Genomic DNA, 19,048 nt, shown 5'->3' on the forward strand with positions numbered 1-19,048 from the left:
ACTGATATACTGTAATATTACTACTACTAATATATTATATAATGATATACTGTAATACTAATACTACCAATATATTATACACCGGTATACTGTAATAGTAATATTAATAATACTAATATATAATATACTGTTATACTGTAATACTAATACTACTAATATATTATATACTGGTATACTGTAATACTGTAATAGTAATACTACTAATATATTATATACTGGTACACTGTAATACTAATACTACTAATATATTATATACCGATACACTGTAATAATAATAATACTAATATATTATATACTGGTGTAGTGTAATAGTAATACTACTAATATATTATATACTGGTATACTGTAATACTAATTCTACTAATATATTATATACCGGTATACTGTAATAGTAATACTACTAATATATTATATACTGGTGTACTGTAATAATAATATTACATTTTTTTTTTACATTTAAGTCATTTAGCAGATATTACTAATATATCATATACTGGTATACTGTAATACCACTAATATATTATATACTGGTATACTGTAAAATGCAGATTAACATGGATTAACCGTGAGGATGTCACCAAGTTCATAAATGTGCTAACATACAGCCTCTTATCTGTAACTAAACCTGTAGTATCATACAGCCTGTTATCTATAACTAAACCTGTTACATCATACAGCCTGTTATCTATAACTAAACCTGTAGTATCATACAGCCTGTTATCTATAACTAAACCTGTTACATCATACAGCCTGTTATCTATAACTAAACCTGTAGTATCATACAGCCTGTTATCTATAACTAAACCTGTTACATCATACAGCCTGTTATCTATAACTAAACCTGTAGTATCATACAGCCTGTTATCTGTAACTAAACCTGTAGTATCATACAGCCTGTTATCTGTAACTAAACCTGTAGTATCATACAGCCTGTTATCTGTAACTAAACCTGTAGTATCATACAGCCTGTTATCTATAACTAAACCTGTTACATCATACAGCCTGTTATCTATAACTAAAGCTGTAGTATCATACAGCCTGTTATCTGTAACTAAACCTGTTACATCATACAGCCTGTTATCTATAACTAAACCTGTTACATCATACAGCCTGTTATCTATAACTAAACCTGTTACATCATACAGCCTGTTATCTATAACTAAACCTGTTACATCATACAGCCTGTTATCTGTAACTAAACCTGTTACATCATACAGCCTGTTATCTGTAACTAAACCTGTAGTATTATACAGCCTGTTATCTGTAACTAAACCTGTAGTATCATACAGCCTGTTATCTGTAACTAAACCTGTAGTATCATACAGCCTGTTATCTGTAACTAAACCTGTTACATCATACAGCCTGTTATCTATAACTAAACCTGTTACATCATACAGCCTGTTATCTATAACTAAACCTGTTACATCATACAGCCTGTTATCTATAACTAAACCTGTAGTATTATACAGCCTGTTATCTATAACTAAACCTGTTACATCATACAGCCTGTTATCTATAACTAAACCTGTAGTATCATACAGCCTGTTATCTATAACTAAACCTGTTACATCATACAGCCTGTTATCTGTAACTAAACCTGTAGTATCATACAGCCTGTTATCTGTAACTAAACCTGTTACATCATACAGCCTGTTATCTATAACTAAACCTGTAGTATCATACAGCCTGTTATCTGTAACTAAACCTGTTACATCATACAGCCTGTTATCTATAACTAAACCTGTTACATCATACAGCCTGTTATCTATAACTAAACCTGTTAAATCATACAGCCTGTTATCTATAACTAAACCTGTAGTATCATATAGCCTGTTATCTATAACTAAACCTGTAGTATCATACAGCCTGTTATCTATAACTAAACCTGTTACATCATACAGCCTGTTATCTATAACTAAACCTGTTACATCATACAGCCTGTTATCTATTACTAAACCTGTTACATCATACAGCCTGTTATCTATAACTAAACCTGTTACATCATACAGCCTGTTATCTATAACTAAACCTGTAGTATTATACAGCCTGTTATCTATAACTAAACCTGTTACATCATACAGCCTGTTATCTATAACTAAACCTGTTACATCATACAGCCTGTTATCTATAACTAAACCTGTTACATCATACAGCCTGCTCTACAATATATAACTAAACCTGCATTGGTTGGGTCATACATGCAGAGCAGAGAGCATTGTTCATTCAGACAGCCAAACAACAGGGAAGGGACCCACAGACACACAGCCACCACAGACACACAGACAGACAGTAGTGTCTAACATTAGATGTCACAATGGCCTCTTTGACATGGACTGTTACTGGGGGTAGATAGCTGTTCATCTGGAGCAGAGCACACAGCGTCCAGGAGCACTGGGCTGACCCCCTTACCCAGGAGCACTGGGCTGACCCCCTTACTCAGGAGCACTGGGCTGACCCCCTTACCCAGGAGCACTGGGCTGACCCCCTTACTCAGGAGCACTGGGCTGACCCCCTTACTCAGGAGCACTGGGCTGATACCCTTACTCAGGAGCACTGGGCTGACCCCCTTACTCAGGAGCACTGGGCTGATACCCTTACTCAGGAGCACTGGGCTGATACCCTTACTCAGGAGCACTGGGCTGATACCCTTACTCAGGAGCACTGGACTGACCCCCTTACTCAGGAGCACTGGGCTGACCCCCTTACTCAGGAGCACTGGGGCTGCCCCTTACCTAGGAGCACTGGGCTGACCCCCTTACTCAGGAGCACTGGGCTGCCTCCCTCACCCAGGAGCACTGGGCTGCCCCTTACCTATGAGCACTGGGCTGACCCCCTTACTCAGGAGCACTGGGCTGCCCCTTACTCAGGAGCACTGGGCTGACCCCCTTACCTAGGAGCACTGGGCTGATACCCTTACTCAGGAGCACTGGGCTGACCCCTTACTCAGGAGCACTGGGCTGATACCCTTACCCAGGAGCACTGGGCTGACCCCTTACTCATGAGCACTGGGCTGACCCCCTTACTCAGGAGCACTGGGCTGACCCCCTTACCCAGGAGCACTGGGCTGACCCCCTTACCCAGGAGCACTGGGCTGACCCCCTTACCCAGGAGCACTGGGCTGACCCCCTTACCCAGGAGCACTGGGCTGACCCCCTTACCCAGGAGCACTGGGCTGACCCCCTTACTCAGGAGCACTGGGCTGACCCCCTCACTCAGGTGCACTGGGGCTGCCCCTTACCCAGGAGCACTGGGGCTGCCCCTTACTCAGGAGCACTGGGCTGACCCCCTTACTCAGGAGCACTGGGCTGACCCCCTTACTCAGGAGCACTGGGCTGACCCCCTTACTCAGGAGCACTGGGCTGACCCCCTTACCCAGGAGCACTGGGCTGACCCCCTTACTCAGGAGCACTGGGCTGACCCCCTTACCCACGAGCACTGGGCTGACCCCCCTTACCTAGGAGCACCGGGCTGACCCCCTTAACCAGGAGCACTGGGCTGACCCCCTCACTCAGGAGCACTGGGCTGACCCCCTTACTCAGACACTGTAGTCTTCTGTGATTACATGAACACAATCATTAATCAGACACACACTAGTCTGACTAGGCTACAGTAGAATGGTAGAATAGCATTAACACTAGTCTGACTAGGCTACTGTAGAATGGTAGGATAGCATTAACACTAGTCTGACTAGGCTACTGTAGAATGGTAGAATAGCATTAACACTAGGCAGACTAGGTATCTCTTGAATGGTAGAATAGCATTAGGAATAATTTGTCTTGTTAATCACAGGCATCTTTACTGGGCTAATAGTTCGTTCAATACCCTCTTCAGATCCATCATTTAACATCTTTACATTATTGAGACTATTCCCAGCTGTATTTCACACTTTTTTTTTTTTAAACAGCCCCATTTCTGTTCACCATTTCCGTTCCTGGTTCATCGGTGGTTTCCATGGTACTGTACCAAGCACACAGCAACACCAACAGAGGAAATGAGCAATTTCTGCATTGCAAGATACAACTATTCACAAGGGTCAAAGGTTAGGTTGCACAATGCCCTTCTTGCCTTGCAGCTATACAACGGGAGTGTATTCATTAGGAGTGAGACTGAGTGTGAGCACTGAGGTAACACCTGCTGAGCCCAGCGCTAGTCGCTCCATCTAGTAGAATGAAATGGATCAATCACACTGCAAGACCGTGCAGGGGCAGAATCAAGACATTATTCCAGATCATTTCATCTTCACTTAGAAATCCTAAGAGTCACATTGTATCATATGATCCACGAGTAAAAAGACAAGAGAGTAACAAGAAACTTTGAGATAAATCTGAACTAGATAAAAAGACATGATTATGTTAAAGATAAACACTGTGTGACCTAACAATCAGGGTCATGTAAGACAGACAGCTAAGTGGTAACTGCCTCCATTGTCAAAATAAACCATGATGATAAGTATCCTTATTGTGACATCATATTGTCTGAAATAAACCTGCATAGTGGGTGATAAGTATCCTTATTGTGACATCATATTGTCTGAAATAAACCTGCATAGTGGGTGATAAGTATCCTTATTGTGACATCATATTGTCTGAAATAAACCTGCATAGTGGGTGATAAGTATCCTTACTGTGACATCATATTGTCTGAAATAAACCTGCATAGTGGGTGATAAGTATCCTTATTGTGACATCATATTGTCTGAAATAAACCTGCATAGTGGGTGATAAGTATCCTTACTGTGACATCATATTGTCTGAAATAAACCTGCATAGTGGGTGATAAGTATCCTTACTGTGACATCATATTGTCTGAAATAAACCTGCATAGTGGGTGATAAGTATCCTTATTGTGACATCATATTGTCTAAAATAAACCTGCATAGTGGGTGATAAGTATCCTTACTGTGACATCATATTGTCTGAAATAAACCTGCATAGTGGGTGATAAGTATCCTTACTGTGACATCATATTGTCTGAAATAAACCTGCATAGTGGGTGATAAGTATCCTTACTGTGACATCATATTGTCTGAAATAAACCTGCATAGTGGGTGATAAGTATCCTTACTGTGACATCATATTGTCTGAAATAAACCTGCATAGTGGGTGATAAGTATCCTTATTGTGACATCATATTGTCTGAAATAAACCTGCATAGTGGGTGATAACTATCCTTATTGTGACATCATATTGTCTGAAATAAACCTGCATAGTGGGTGATAAGTATCCTTATTGTGACATCATATTGTCTGAAATAAACCTGCATAGTGGGTGATAAGTATCCTTATTGTGACATCATATTGTCTGAAATAAACCTGCATAGTGGGTGATAAGTTTATTTATTTATTTTATTTATTTAACCTTTATTTAACCAGGTAGGCAAATTGAGAACACGTTCTCATTTACAATTGCGACCTGGCCAAGATAAAGCAAAGCAGTTCGACACATACAACAACACATAGTTACACATGGAGTAAAAACAAGCATATAGTCAATAATACAGTGAAAAAAATAAAAAAAATAAGTCTATATACAATGTGAGCAAGTGAGGTGAGATAAGGGAGGTGAAGGCAAACAGATATATGTATAAATAAATAAAAATATAAAAAGGCCATGGAGGCGAAGTGAGTACAACACAGCAAGTAAAATAAAAAATAAAAAAAACACTGGAATGGTTGGTTTGCATTGGAAGAAAGTGCAAAGTAGAGACAGAAATAATGGGGTGCAAAGGAGCAAAATAAATTAATAAATAAATACAGTAGGTAAAGAGGTAGTTGTTTGGGCTAAATTGTAGATGGGTTATGTACAGGTGCAGTAATCTATGAGCTGCTCTGACAGCTGGTGCTTAAAGCTAGTGAGGGAGATAGGTGTTTCCAGTTTCAGAGATTTTTGTAGTTCGTTCCAGTCATTGGCAGCAGAGAACTGGAAGGAGAGGCGTCCAAAGGAAGAATTGGTTTTGGGGGTGACTAGAGAGATATACCTGCTGGAGCGCGTGCTACGGGTAGGTGCTGCTATGGTGACCAGCGAGCTGAGATAAGGGGGGACTTTACCTAGCAGGGTCTTGTAGATGACCTGGAACCAGTGGGTTTGGCGACGAGTATGAAGCGAGGGCCAGCCAACGAGAGTGTACAGGTCGCAGTGGTGGGTAGTATATGGGGCTTTGGTGACAAAACGGATGGCACTGTGATAGACTGCATCCAATTTATTGAGTAGGGTTTTGGAGGCTATTTTGTAAATGACATCACCGAAGTCGAGGATTGGTAGGATGGTCAGTTTTACAAGGGTATATTTGGCAGCATGAGTAAAGGATGCTTTGTTGCGGAATAGGAAGCCAATTCTAGATTTGACTTTGGATTGGAGATGTTTGATGTGGGTCTGGAAGGAGAGTTTACAGTCTAACCAGACACCTAGGTATTTGTAGTTGTCCACATATTCTAAGTCAGAGCCGTCCAAAGTAGTGATGTTGGACAGGCGGGCAGGAGCAGGCAGCGATCGGTTGAAGAGCATGCATTTGGTTTTACTTGTATTTAAGAGCAGTTGGAGGCCACGGAAGGAGAGTTGTATGGCATTGAAGCTCGCCTGGAGGGTTGTTAACACAGTGTCAAAAGAAGGGCCAGAAGTATACAGAATAGTGTCGTCTGCGTAGAGGTGGATCAGAGACTCACCAGCAGCAAGAGCGACATCATTGATGTAAACAGAGAAGAGAGTCGGTCCAAGAATTGAACCCTGTGGCACCCCCATAGAGACTGCCAGAGGCCCGGACAACAGACCCTCCGATTTGACACACTGAACTCGATCATAGAAGTAGTTGGTGAACCAGGCGAGGCAATCATTAGAGAAACCAAGGCTGTCGAGTCTGCCAATGAGGATGTGGTGATTGACAGAGTCAAAAGCCTTGGCCAGGTCAATGAATACGGCTGCACAGTATTGTTTCCTATCGATGGCGGTTACGATATCGTTTATGATCTTGAGCGTGGCTGAGGTGCACCCATGACCAGCTCTGAAACCAGATTGCATAGCGGAGAAGGTGTGGTGTGATTCGAAATGGTCGGTAATCTGTTTGTTGACTTGGCTTTCGAAGACCTTAGAAAGGCAGGGTAGGATAGATATAGGTCTGTAGCAGTTAGGGTCAAGGGTGTCCCCCCCTTTGAAGAGGGGGATAACCGCAGCTGCTTTCCAATCTTTGGGGATCTCAGACGACACGAAAGAGAGGTTGAAGAGGCTAGTAATAGGGGTGGAAACAATTTCAGCAGATAGTTTTAGAAAGAAAGGGTCCAGATTATCTAGCCCGGCTGATTTGTAAGGGTCCAGATTTTGCAGCTCATTAAGAACATCAGCTGACTGTATTTGGGAGAAAGAGAAATGGGGAAGGCTTGGGCGAGTAGCAGAGGGGAGGGCAGTGCTGTTGTCCAGGGTAGGGGTAGCCAGGTGGAAAGCATGGCCAGCCGTAGAAAAATGCTTATTGAAATTCTCAATTATAGTGGATTTGTCGGTGGTGACAGTGTTTCCTATCTTCAGGGCGGTTGGAAGCTGGGAGGAGGTGTTCTTATTCTCCATGGACTTTACGGTGTCCCAGAACTTTTTTGAATTTGTGTTGCAGGAAGCAAATTTCTGCTTGAAAAAGCTAGCCTTGGCTGTTCTAACTGCCTGTGTATATTGGTTTCTGGCTTCCCTGAAAAGTTGCATATCACGGGGGCTGTTCGATGCTAATGCAGAACGCCATAGGATGTTTTTCTGTTGGTTAAGGGCAGTCAGGTCAGGAGAGAACCAAGGGCTATATCTGTTCCTGGTTCTAAATTTCTTGAATTGGGCATGCTTATTCAAGATGGTGAGGAAGGCATTTTTAAAAAATGACCAGGCATCCTCTACTGACGGGATGAGATCAATATCCTTCCAGGATACCCCGGCCAGGTCAATTAGGAAGGCCTGCTCGCTGAAGTGTTTCAGGGAGCGTTTGACAGTGATGAGTGGAGGTCGTTTGACCGCTGACCCATTACGGATGCAGGCAATGAGGCAGTGATTGCTGAGATCTTGGTTAAAAACAGCAGAGGTGTATTTGGAGGGCAAGTTTGTTAGGATGATATCTATGAGGGTACCCGTGTTTACGGAATTGGGGTGGTACCTGGTAGGTTCATTAATAATTTGTGTGAGATTGAGGGCATCAAGCTTAGATTGTAGGGTGGCTGGGGTGTTGAGCATGTTCAAATTTAGGTCGCCTAGCAGCACGAGCTCTGAAGATAGATGGGGGGCAATCAGTTCACATATAGTGTCCAGAGCACAGCTGGGGGCAGAGGGTGGTCTATAGCAGGCGGCAACGGTGAGAGACTTGTTTTTAGAGAGGTGGATTTTTAAAAGTAGAAGTTCAAATTGTTTGGGAACAGACCTGGATAGTATAACAGAACTCTGCAGGCAGTCTTTGCAGTAGATTGCAACACCGCCCCCTTTGGCCGTTCTATCTTGTCTGAAAATATTGTAATTGGGGATAAAAATGTCTGAATTTTTGGTGGTCTTTCTAAGCCAGGATTCAGACACGGCTAAAACATCCGGGTTGGTAGAGTGTGCTAAAGCAGTGAACAAAACAAACTTAGGGAGGAGGCTCCTAATGTTAACATGCATGAAGCCAAGGCTATTACGGTTACAGAAGTCATCAAAAGAGAGCGCCTGGGGAATAGGAGTGGAGCCAGGTACTGCAGGGCCTGGATTCACCTCTACATCACCAGAGGAACAGAGGAGAAGTAGGATAATGGTACGGCTAAAAGCTATGAGAATTGGTCGCCTAGAGCTACTAGAGCAGAGAGTAAAAGGAAGTTTCTGGGGGCGATAAAATAGTTTAAAGGAATAATGTACAGACAAAGGTATGGTAGGATGTGAATACAGTGGAGGTAAACCTAGGTATTGAGTGATGATGAGAGAGATCTTGTCTCTAGAAACATCATTGAAACCAGGTGATGTCATCGCATATGTGGGTGGTGGAACTGCAGGGTTGGATATGGTATAGAGAGCAGGGCTAGAATCTCTACAGTGAAATAAGCCAATAAACACTAACCAGAACAGCAATGGACAAGGCATATTTACATTAAGGAGAGGCAAGCTTAATCGAGTGATCAATAAGGGTCCAGTGAGTAGAGGTTGGTTGGGGTCGTGGCGATCCAGACAGCTGGCCGGGTATATGGCTATCGGTAGCAGCATAGGATGGAGGTCTGTTTGTAGATACCTCGTGCGTTTTCGTCGGTAGGTTCCGTGTAGTGGGGTTTTGTTCAGATAGCAGCCGATAAGACAGCTAACGATTAGCGGGCCTCAGATGAGCGTTCAGGTAACGCCGGGACGGAGGTGCCGGTTGGATAAATCCCTCGGGCAGATAACGTCGGCAGTCAGTCGTGAAGGCCCGGTGGGGTTCCGTATCTGCAGCAGCAACAAAGAAACGGGTCCGGATGGTGATGGAACTCCTCAGCTGGCTAGCTCCAGCATGATTTGAGTTAGCTCCGGGGTCGACGTAAGCCAATAGTCACACGGTATGCAGCTAGCTAGCTGCGAAATCAAGGTGCAAGTGTCCAGAGGCTGCGGTTGGAATCCGGGGAGACTGAGAGAAAAAAAGTCCCGGAATGCTCCGGTCCGAGTCGCGTTGCACAAAAGTGCCGGTAGATTATCGAGCTAAAGGAATAGCTGATGACCGCAAAACGTGGGCAGCTGAAACACCAACGCTAGCCAGCAAACCGGCTAATTTCGGGGCAGCTACAGATTAGCTTCTGGCTAGCTATCGGAGTAGCTTCTGGTTAGCTTTCAGGCTAGCTTCTGAATTAGCCCCTGGCTATCTTCCACGATGGATTTTCAGATTGAGGTAAGTAATACTTATTGTAATTGGTGAAGCGGGTTGCAGGAAAGCTTTTGCAGGAAAGCTTTTGTAGTTGAGTTCTTGGATAATAAAATAAATAAAAGATATGTGAAGAAAAGGTGTAAATATATATATATACAGGACACGACACGACAACACGGAAAAATACGTCTGAACTGCTAAGCCACCTTGGTAAGTCTATAAGTATCCTTATTGTGACATCATATTGTCTGAAATAAACCTGCATAGTGGGTGATAAGTATCCTTATTGTGACATCATATTGTCTGAAATAAACCTGCATAGTGGGTGATAAGTATCCTTATTGTGACATCATATTGTCTGAAATAAACCTGCATAGTGGGTGATAAGTATCCTTATTGTGACATCATATTGTCTGAAATAAACCTGCATAGTGGGTGATAAGTATCCTTATTGTGACATCATATTGTCTGAAATAAACCTGCATAGTGGGCGATAAGTATCCTTATTGTGACATCATATTGTCTGAAATAAACCTGCATAGTGGGCGATAAGTATCCTTATTGTGACATCATATTGTCTGAAATAAACCTGCATAGTGGGTGATAAGTATCCTTATTGTGACATCATATTGTCTGAAATAAACCTGCATAGTGGGTGATAAGTATCCTTATCGTGACATCATATTGTCTGAAATAAACCAGCATAGTGAGTGATAAGTATCCTTATTGTGACATCATATTGTCTGAAATAAACCTGCATAGTGGGTGATAAGTATCCTTATTGTGACATCATATTGTCTGAAATAAACCTGCATAGTGGGTGATAAGTATCCTTACTGTGACATCATATTGTCTGAAATAAACCTGCATAGTGGGTGATAAGCATCCTTATTGTGACATCATATTGTCTGAAATAAACCTGCATAGTGGGTGATAAGTATCCTTATTGTGACATCATATTGTCTGAAATAAACCTGCATAGTGGGTGATAAGTATCCTTATTGTGACATCATATTGTCTGAAATAAACCTGCATAGTGGGTGATAAGTATCCTTATTGTGACATCATATTGTCTGAAATAAACCTGCATACTGGGTGATAAGTATCCTTATTGTGACATCATATTGTCTGAAATAAACCTGCATAGTGGGTGATAAGTATCCTTATTGTGACATCATATTGTCTGAAATAAACCTGCATAGTGGGTGATAAGTATCCTTATTGTGACATCATATTGTCTAAAATAAACCTGCATAGTGGGTGATAAGTATCCTTACTGTGACATCATAGTGTCTGAAATAAACCTGCATAGTGGGTGATAAGTATCCTTACTGTGACATCATATTGTCTGAAATAAACCTGCATAGTGGGTGATAAGTATCCTTATTGTGACATCATATTGTCTGAAATAAACCTGCATAGTGGGTGATAAGTATCCTTACTGTGACATCATATTGTCTGAAATAAACCTGCATAGTGGGTGATAAGTATCCTTATTGTGACATCATATTGTCTGAAATAAACCTGCATAGTGGGTGATAGGTATCCTTACTGTGACATCATATTGTCTGAAATAAACCTGCATAGTGGGTGATAAGTATCCTTATTGTGACATCATATTGTCTGAAATAAACCTGCATAGTGGGTGATAAGTATCCTTATTGTGATATCATATTGTCTGAAATAAACCTGCATAGTGGGTGATAAGTATCCTTATTGTGACATCATATTGTCTGAAATAAACCTGCATAGTGGGTGATAAGTATCCTTATTGTGACATCATATTGTCTGAAATAAACCTGCATAGTGGGTGATAAGTATACTTATTGTGACATCATATTGTCTGAAATAAACCTGCATAGTGGGTGATAAGTATCCTTACTGTGACATCATATTGTCTGAAATAAACCTGCATAGTGGGTGATAAGTATCCTTATTGTGACATCATATTGTCTGAAATAAACCTGCATAGTGGGTGATAAGTATCCTTATTGTGACATCATATTGTCTGAAATAAACCTGCATAGTGGGTGATAAGTATCCTTACTGTGACATCATATTGTCTGAAATAAACCTGCATAGTGGGTGATAAGTATCCTTATTGTGACATCATATTGTCTGAAATAAACCTGCATAGTGGGTGATAAGTATCCTTATTGTGACATCATATTGTCTGAAATAAACCTGCATAGTGGGTGATAAGTATCCTTATTGTGACATCATATTGTCTGAAATAAACCTGCATAGTGGGTGATAAGTATCCTTACTGTGACATCATATTGTCTGAAATAAACCTGCATAGTGGGTGATAAGTATCCTTATTGTGACATCATATTGTCTGAAATAAACCTGCATAGTGGGTGATAAGTATCCTTATTGTGACATCATATTGTCTGAAATAAACCTGCATAGTGGGTGATAAGTATCCTTATTGGGACATCATATTGTCTGAAATAAACCTGCATAGTGGGTGATAAGTATCCTTACTGTGACATCATATTGTCTGAAATAAACCTGCATAGTGGGTGATAAGTATCCTTATTGTGACATCATATTGTCTGAAATAAACCTGCATAGTGGGTGATAAGTATCCTTATTATGACATCATATTGTCTGAAATAAACCTGCATAGTGGGTGATAAGTATCCTTATTATGACATCATAGTGGGTGAAACATTCTTCAGGCATGGTGCTTCATCTCTTCACAGGTTCTTGATGGGGATTGTGACTTCACCCCTACCTACATGTAAAACTACCTCGACTACCCCCGCACATTGACTCGGTACCGGTATCCCCTGTATATAGCCTTGTTATTGTTATTGTTATTGTGTTACTTTTTATTTATATATTTTTTATTTATTTGGTCAATATTTTCTTAACTCTTTCTTGAACTGCACTGTTGGTTAAGGGCTTGTTAGCAAGCATTTCACAGTACCTGTTGTATTCAGCGCATGTGACTAATAAAGTTTGATTTGATTGGCTGTAGCTCAATAGAAACCTGTTTCAGAGACATTGGGGTTACCATCGTATCATACTGACCAGTGACCACTACTCTGTTGGGACAGTATGGGACATGCAATCAAGACAATTCATATAAAACTCACAACATATCACAACATAATGATATTGTTGTGGTGCCCCTCGTCAATGTAACCAAACAGAGGAGCCAAGCTAGTCTCTTCCCACAGTTACTTTCCAGTGAGCCTAAAGCCAGACTAACAGAATACTGCTCATTATGTAAAGCATGTCCTGACAAGTTAAACAGACACTCAGCAGTGGAAAGTTAGCTAATGTACTCCCAGCTCCTCCCCTATACAAGGCATTCACACACAGCCAATGACATGGACATGTCATTAACAGTCTCAGCTATGCAATTAGCTCCCCAAGCTGTCAATCAAAACACCCAGCCAATGACAGGTACATGTCAGGCATGCCCCCGCCCCCCCAGCCGAACCATTAGCCCCTCAGGCTGTCAATCAAAACACACAGCCAATGACAGGTACATGTCAGGCATGCCCCCGCCCCCCCAGCCGAACCATTAGCCCCTCAGGCTGTCAATCAACTAGCACACTGACATTGAAACAGTCCCATCGTACACAGATTACATAGGCTTGCTTCCCAAATGGCACCCTATTCCCTTTACAGCGTATTACAGGACCTATAGGGATCAAGACCCATAGTAGTGTACTTTGGTAAGGAGTAGGGATCCATTTGTGACTCATACCATAGACAGGAATACGTATTAGCCAAGCTGTACTACAGTAATGCCACATTACCCCTGTAATGAATTAACACAGAGGAGATCGTTCAGTGCAGAGAGAAATATAATCTACAGTGGAAGAGACGTCTGTTGGAATACTGGGCTCCCGAGTGGCGCAGCGGTTTAAGACACTGCATCTCAGTGCTAGAGGCATCACTATAGACTCTGGGTTCATTCCAGGCTGTATCACAGCGGTCTAAGGCACTGCATCTCAGTGCTAGAGGCATCACTATAGACTCTGGGTTCATTCCAGGCTGTATCACAGCGGTCTAAAGCACTGCATCTCAGTGCTAGAGGCATCACTATAGACTCTGGTTCCATTCCAGGCTGTATCACAGTGGTCTAAGGCACTGCATCTCAGTGCTAGAGGCATCACTATAGACACCCTGCTTCAAATCCCGGGCTGTATCACAACCCGGCCGTGATTGGGAGTCCAATAGGGCGGTGCACAATTGGCCCAGCGCCCTCCAGGTTTTGGCCGGTGTAGGCCATCATTGTAAATAAGAATTTGTTCTTAACTGACTGGCCTGGTTAAATAAAAAATAAAAATACAAAAAATACACTGCCAGCGGCTGCTTTGAGTGGTAACATGGATGTTTCATCATTTTATCCCACCATGAGACAGACTTCACTCCTTTCCAAGTTCCTCCTCATCAAATACTGAAAGTCACAGACATATTGGTAACCTGTCTGTATACCACTCCATCTGCCTTGAGGGTATGTCTAAAAACACCAATCTAAAAACCACTGCCTGTCCTGTAGTGCCTCAGGCCTGCCTTGGCAAAGAGGTCTTCTAACATCCATGAGACTTCCTGGTGGAACACATGTTAAATCAATGTGTGTCTTATAGTTCCCACCTTGCTTTTCTCCTGCTGTAGTTCTATCTGGATGTCTGTGAGTTTGGCCCTCAGATCTTCATTGGCAGCCTGCAGGGCCGTCAACGTATCGGCCCTCTCCATCTTGCCTCGGCCCCCAGCCCCGGCCCCCCCGGGCCCCTTCTTGGACATGGTGAGGCTCTGGAGGTGGTGCTCCAAGGGCCCAAGCCCCCCCCCCCCCCTCCCCTCTCTCTGGAGGAAGCACCTGAGAACCTTCTCTAGTGTCTTCAGCCTTCTGTCAGCCTGCCGTCCTCAGCTACATCTTCTGGTCCACCTGGAACAACAAGACACAACACAACATTTTAGTGAAGAGGCTGTTGCTCCTTTTCTAACAAGTTACACTGTTGATCCTTTTTTGACAAGTTGGGGCTGCCGAGTGGCGCAGCAGGTTAACGGCACTGCATCTCAGTGCTAGAGACACTACAGACCCTGGGTCGATTCCAGGCTGTATCACAAACGGCCGTGATTGGGAGTCCCATTAGGGCGGCGCAAAATTGTCCCAACGTCATCCAGTTTAGGGTTTGGCCGGGGTAGGCCGTCATTGTTAATAGCAATTTGTTCTTTAACTGACTTGCCTAGATAAATAAAGGTTACATTTTTATTTTTGTTCTCTAAAGTTAGACTATTGATTCATTCATAACAAGTTAAACTGTTGATTCATTTATAACAAGTTGATCCATTCATAACAAGTTAGACAGTTGATTCATTCATAACAAGTTAAACTGTTGATTCATTTATAACAAGTTGATTCGTTCATAACAAGTTAGACAGTTGATTCATTTATAACAATTTGATTCATTCATTACAAGTTAGACTGTTGATTCATTTATAACAAGTTGATTCATTCATTACAAGTTAGACTGTTGATTCATTTATAACAAGTTGATTCATTCATTACAAGTTAGACAGTTGATTCATTTATAACAAGTTGATTCATTCATAACAAGTTAGACAGTTGATTCATTTATAACAAGTTGATTAATTCATTACAAGTTAGACTGTTGATTCATTCATAACAAGGAAAACACAAGACAGAAACAGAGTTACGTGATAAACAGGTATATGAACCATATGGAGGGTGTCTAGAATTATTCTAACTGTAAGTGTGTCAACAATTCAAGCTCTACTACGGCATATACAAGCAGCCTTACAGACAGACTTGCCTGGCACCGTTTTCCACAAGCAGCCTTGCAGACAGATTTGCCTCGCACCGGTTTCCACAAGCAGCCTTGCAGACAGATTTGCCTCGCACCGGTTTCCACAAGCAGCCTTGTAGACAGACTTGCCTCATACCGGTTTCCACAAGCATTCGTGCAGACAGATTTGCCTCGCATCGGTTTCCACAAGCAGCCTTGCAGACAGATTTGCCTCGCATCGGTTTCCAAAAGCAGCCTTGCAGACAGATTTGCCTCGCATCGGTTTCCAAAAGCAGCCTTGTAGACAGACTTGCCTCGTACCGGTTTCCACAAGCAGCCTTGCAGACAGACTTGCCTCGCACCGGTTTCCACAAGCAGCCTTGCAGACAGACTTGCCTCGTACCGGTTTCCACAAGCAGCCTTGCAGACAGACTTGCCTCGCACCGGTTTCCACAAGCAGCCTTGCAGACAGACTTGCCTGGCACCGGTTTCCACAAGCAGCCTTGCAGACAGACTTGCCTCGCACCGGTTTCCACAAGCAGCCTTGCAGACAGACTTGCCTCGCACCGTTTTACACAAGCAGCCTTGCAGACAGATTTGCCTCGCACCGGTTTCCACAAGCAGCCTTGCAGACAGATTTGCCTTGCACTGGTTTCCACCAGGACTTCCCAAGGGTAACTTCAGGTTCCCAAGCATTTTCGGTTTCCCATTCTGTTGAATCTCTGAGAAATGTTGGCTAGGCAAAACGTAGACTTAAAGATTAGGATAATATAAACATCAGGAGAGTCTTCGAAAGTCTTCTCCAACATTGTGTCATGACAAGGTAAATCTGCATCACGTCACACCGACCCAATCCTCTAATCCTCTTCTCATCGTCAGCCTCCTATAATAACATTCTAGCCTGGTCAAATAGACTGACCGCTGTGCTCACGTGAAGTAAAACGCAATGTGAGCTCTCATGAGATCAGACTGCTTTCACAAAGCTCATAACATTCACCTGTGTTCGACAATTCAATCACACAAAAACATCCTTGACTTGCCCTGTTAGTTTTTCGTACCATCAGATAACAGCAACTATGTGTAAAGTGAGTACACTAATGTTAATCGATATTCCATGGCAGATCCACTCGGATCAAATCAAACCAAATGTTATTGGTCACATATACACATGTTTAGCAGATGTAATTGTGGGTGTAGTGAAATGTTTGTGTTCCTAGCTCCAACAGTGTAGTAATATCTAACAATTCACAACAATACAAACGGATCTAAAAGGTAAAAGAATGTCATTAAGAAATATATAAATATTAGGATGAACAACGTCAGAGTGGCATTGACTAAAATACAGTAGAATACAGTATATACATATGAGTTGAGTAATGCAGAATGTAAACATTATTAAAGTGGCTAGAGTTCCGTTAATTAAGTGACCAGTGATTCCATGTCTATGTACATAGGGCAGCAGCCTCTAAGGTGCAGGGTTGAGTAACCGGGTGGTAGCCATATGTACATCTATGTCAACGTCTATCAGCCTAAATACGTATATCCATGTAAGCCTTCGGTGCAACTAGGTTTGTAGTCCCTACAGTACGTTAGCTTAAAATCTCAAAGCTTTTTAGTCCCCCCCCCCCCCTCTGTTGAACCACTGATCTACAGTATGTCCAATAGGGAACACATAGCCCTTGGTACATGAGGACTACATTAAATACAGGCATTTTGTTGTGTGTTGGCCGGAGAAATCCAATACAGTGACACGTTTCCAAGCCACAGCTCTCTCTCTACCCGACCAGCACGCTAGTTGAATTATACATGAGCCAGTCCAGACTGGACACAAAATAATCAAGAGAGAGAGGTGCAAAACCTGTGAATTGTCATGAATCTACAGGACACATGTTCATATGACGACAATTGAAGGACTGATCACAGAATATTACAGACAGTTTGAGCAAATCACATCATGACCAAAAGACAGTGAAACGATCACTAAAACAATACATTTTACACTGCTGGGAAATGAGTCTGTTGTGACAGACTGCTGCATAAATACTAAGTCCATCAGCACAGAGATGAAATGAACTAGAAACACACACATCTAGAATATAGCTCTCTCCCCATAACCGTGGTATGTAAAGTCAGCAAACAGTTCAACAGCCTGGGCTTCTCTCCTCTGCATCATCTCCTTACAGAACAGCCTGTAGAGACGCTCATCCATCACAGTGATAGAGCAGGAACAGGGAAATAGAGGAAGGGGGGGGGGGGGGGAGAGGGAGAGAGAGACAGAGAGAAAGAAAGAGAAAGAGAGAGAGAGAGACAGAGAGAGAAAGAGAAAGAGAGGGAGGGAGGGGAAGAAAGAGAGAGAGATAGCTTTCTAGACAGAGAGACACAGAGAGAGACACACAGAGAGACAGAGAGAAATAGCAAGAGAGAGAGAGCGAAAGAGAGAGAGAGGGAGCGAGAGAGAGACACACAGAGACAGAGAGACAGAGAGAGAGACACAGAGAGACACAGAGAGAGACACAGAGAGACACAGAGAGAGACACACAGAGAGACAGAGAGAGCAAGAGAGAGAGAGCGAGAGAGAGAGACAAAATCACAGTCTACTTGAACAGAGCAATACTCAATCATGAGGCATCAAAGCCAAAGGAACTGAGTAACATTAAGAAATGCTATAGATGGAAGGAATGCAGTTTGGAAACCTACCAAAAAACAATTAGGCAACAGCAAATTCAATCCCTTTTAGACAACTTCCTGGGTAAAACGTTCCACTGCAATAGTGAAGGTGTAAACTTGGCAGTAGAAAGTCTTAACAGTATATTTGACCTCTCAGCTTCCCTATCAAATCTAAAAATCTCAAATAGAAAACCGAAGAAAATGAACAACAATGACAAATGGTTTGATAAAGAATGCAAAAATCTAAGAAATAAATTGAGAAACCTGTCCAACCAAAAACATAGAGACCCGGAAAACCTGAGTCTACGCCTTCACTATGGTGAATCACTAAAACAATACAGAAATACACTACGGAAAAAGAAGGAACAGCACGTCAGAAATCAGCTCAATGTAATTGAAGAATCCATAGACTCTAACCAATTCTGGGAAAATTGGAAAACACTAAACAAACAACAACACGAAGAATTATCTATCCAAAATGGAGATGTATGGGTAAACCACTTCTCCAATCTTTTTGGCTCTATAACAAAGAATAAAGAGCAAAAACATATACATGATCAAATACAAATCCTAGAATCAACTATTAAAGACTACCAGAACCCACTGGATTCTCCTATTACCTTGAATGAGTTACAGGACAAAATAAAAACCCTCCAACCCAAAAAGGCCTGTGGTGTTGATGGTATCCTTAATGAAATGATCAAATATACAGACAACAAATTCCAATTGGCTATATTAAAACTCTTTAACATCGTCCTTAGCTCTGGCATCTTCCCCAATATTTGGAACCAAGGACTGAT

At 42.2% G+C, this 19,048-nt stretch overlaps 1 protein-coding gene across 17 annotated transcripts in view; it reads right to left on the minus strand.

Moving 5' to 3' along the window:
* jakmip3 (Janus kinase and microtubule interacting protein 3) overlaps positions 1-19,048 on the minus strand; it is a 133,561-nt gene that overhangs the window by 70,648 nt on the left and 43,865 nt on the right. For all 17 annotated transcript variants that reach the window (XM_055936985.1, XM_055936988.1, XM_055936987.1 and 14 more), the window contains exon 2: positions 14,428-14,719. In XM_055936985.1, coding sequence (XP_055792960.1) covers positions 14,428-14,577 — 150 coding nt within the window. In that variant the 5' untranslated portion in view covers positions 14,578-14,719. The remainder of the gene's footprint in view (positions 1-14,427; positions 14,720-19,048) is intronic.

This window comes from Salvelinus fontinalis, chromosome 1 (genome assembly GCF_029448725.1).
Source record: "Salvelinus fontinalis isolate EN_2023a chromosome 1, ASM2944872v1, whole genome shotgun sequence".
Taxonomy (NCBI): Eukaryota; Metazoa; Chordata; class Actinopteri; order Salmoniformes; family Salmonidae; genus Salvelinus; species Salvelinus fontinalis.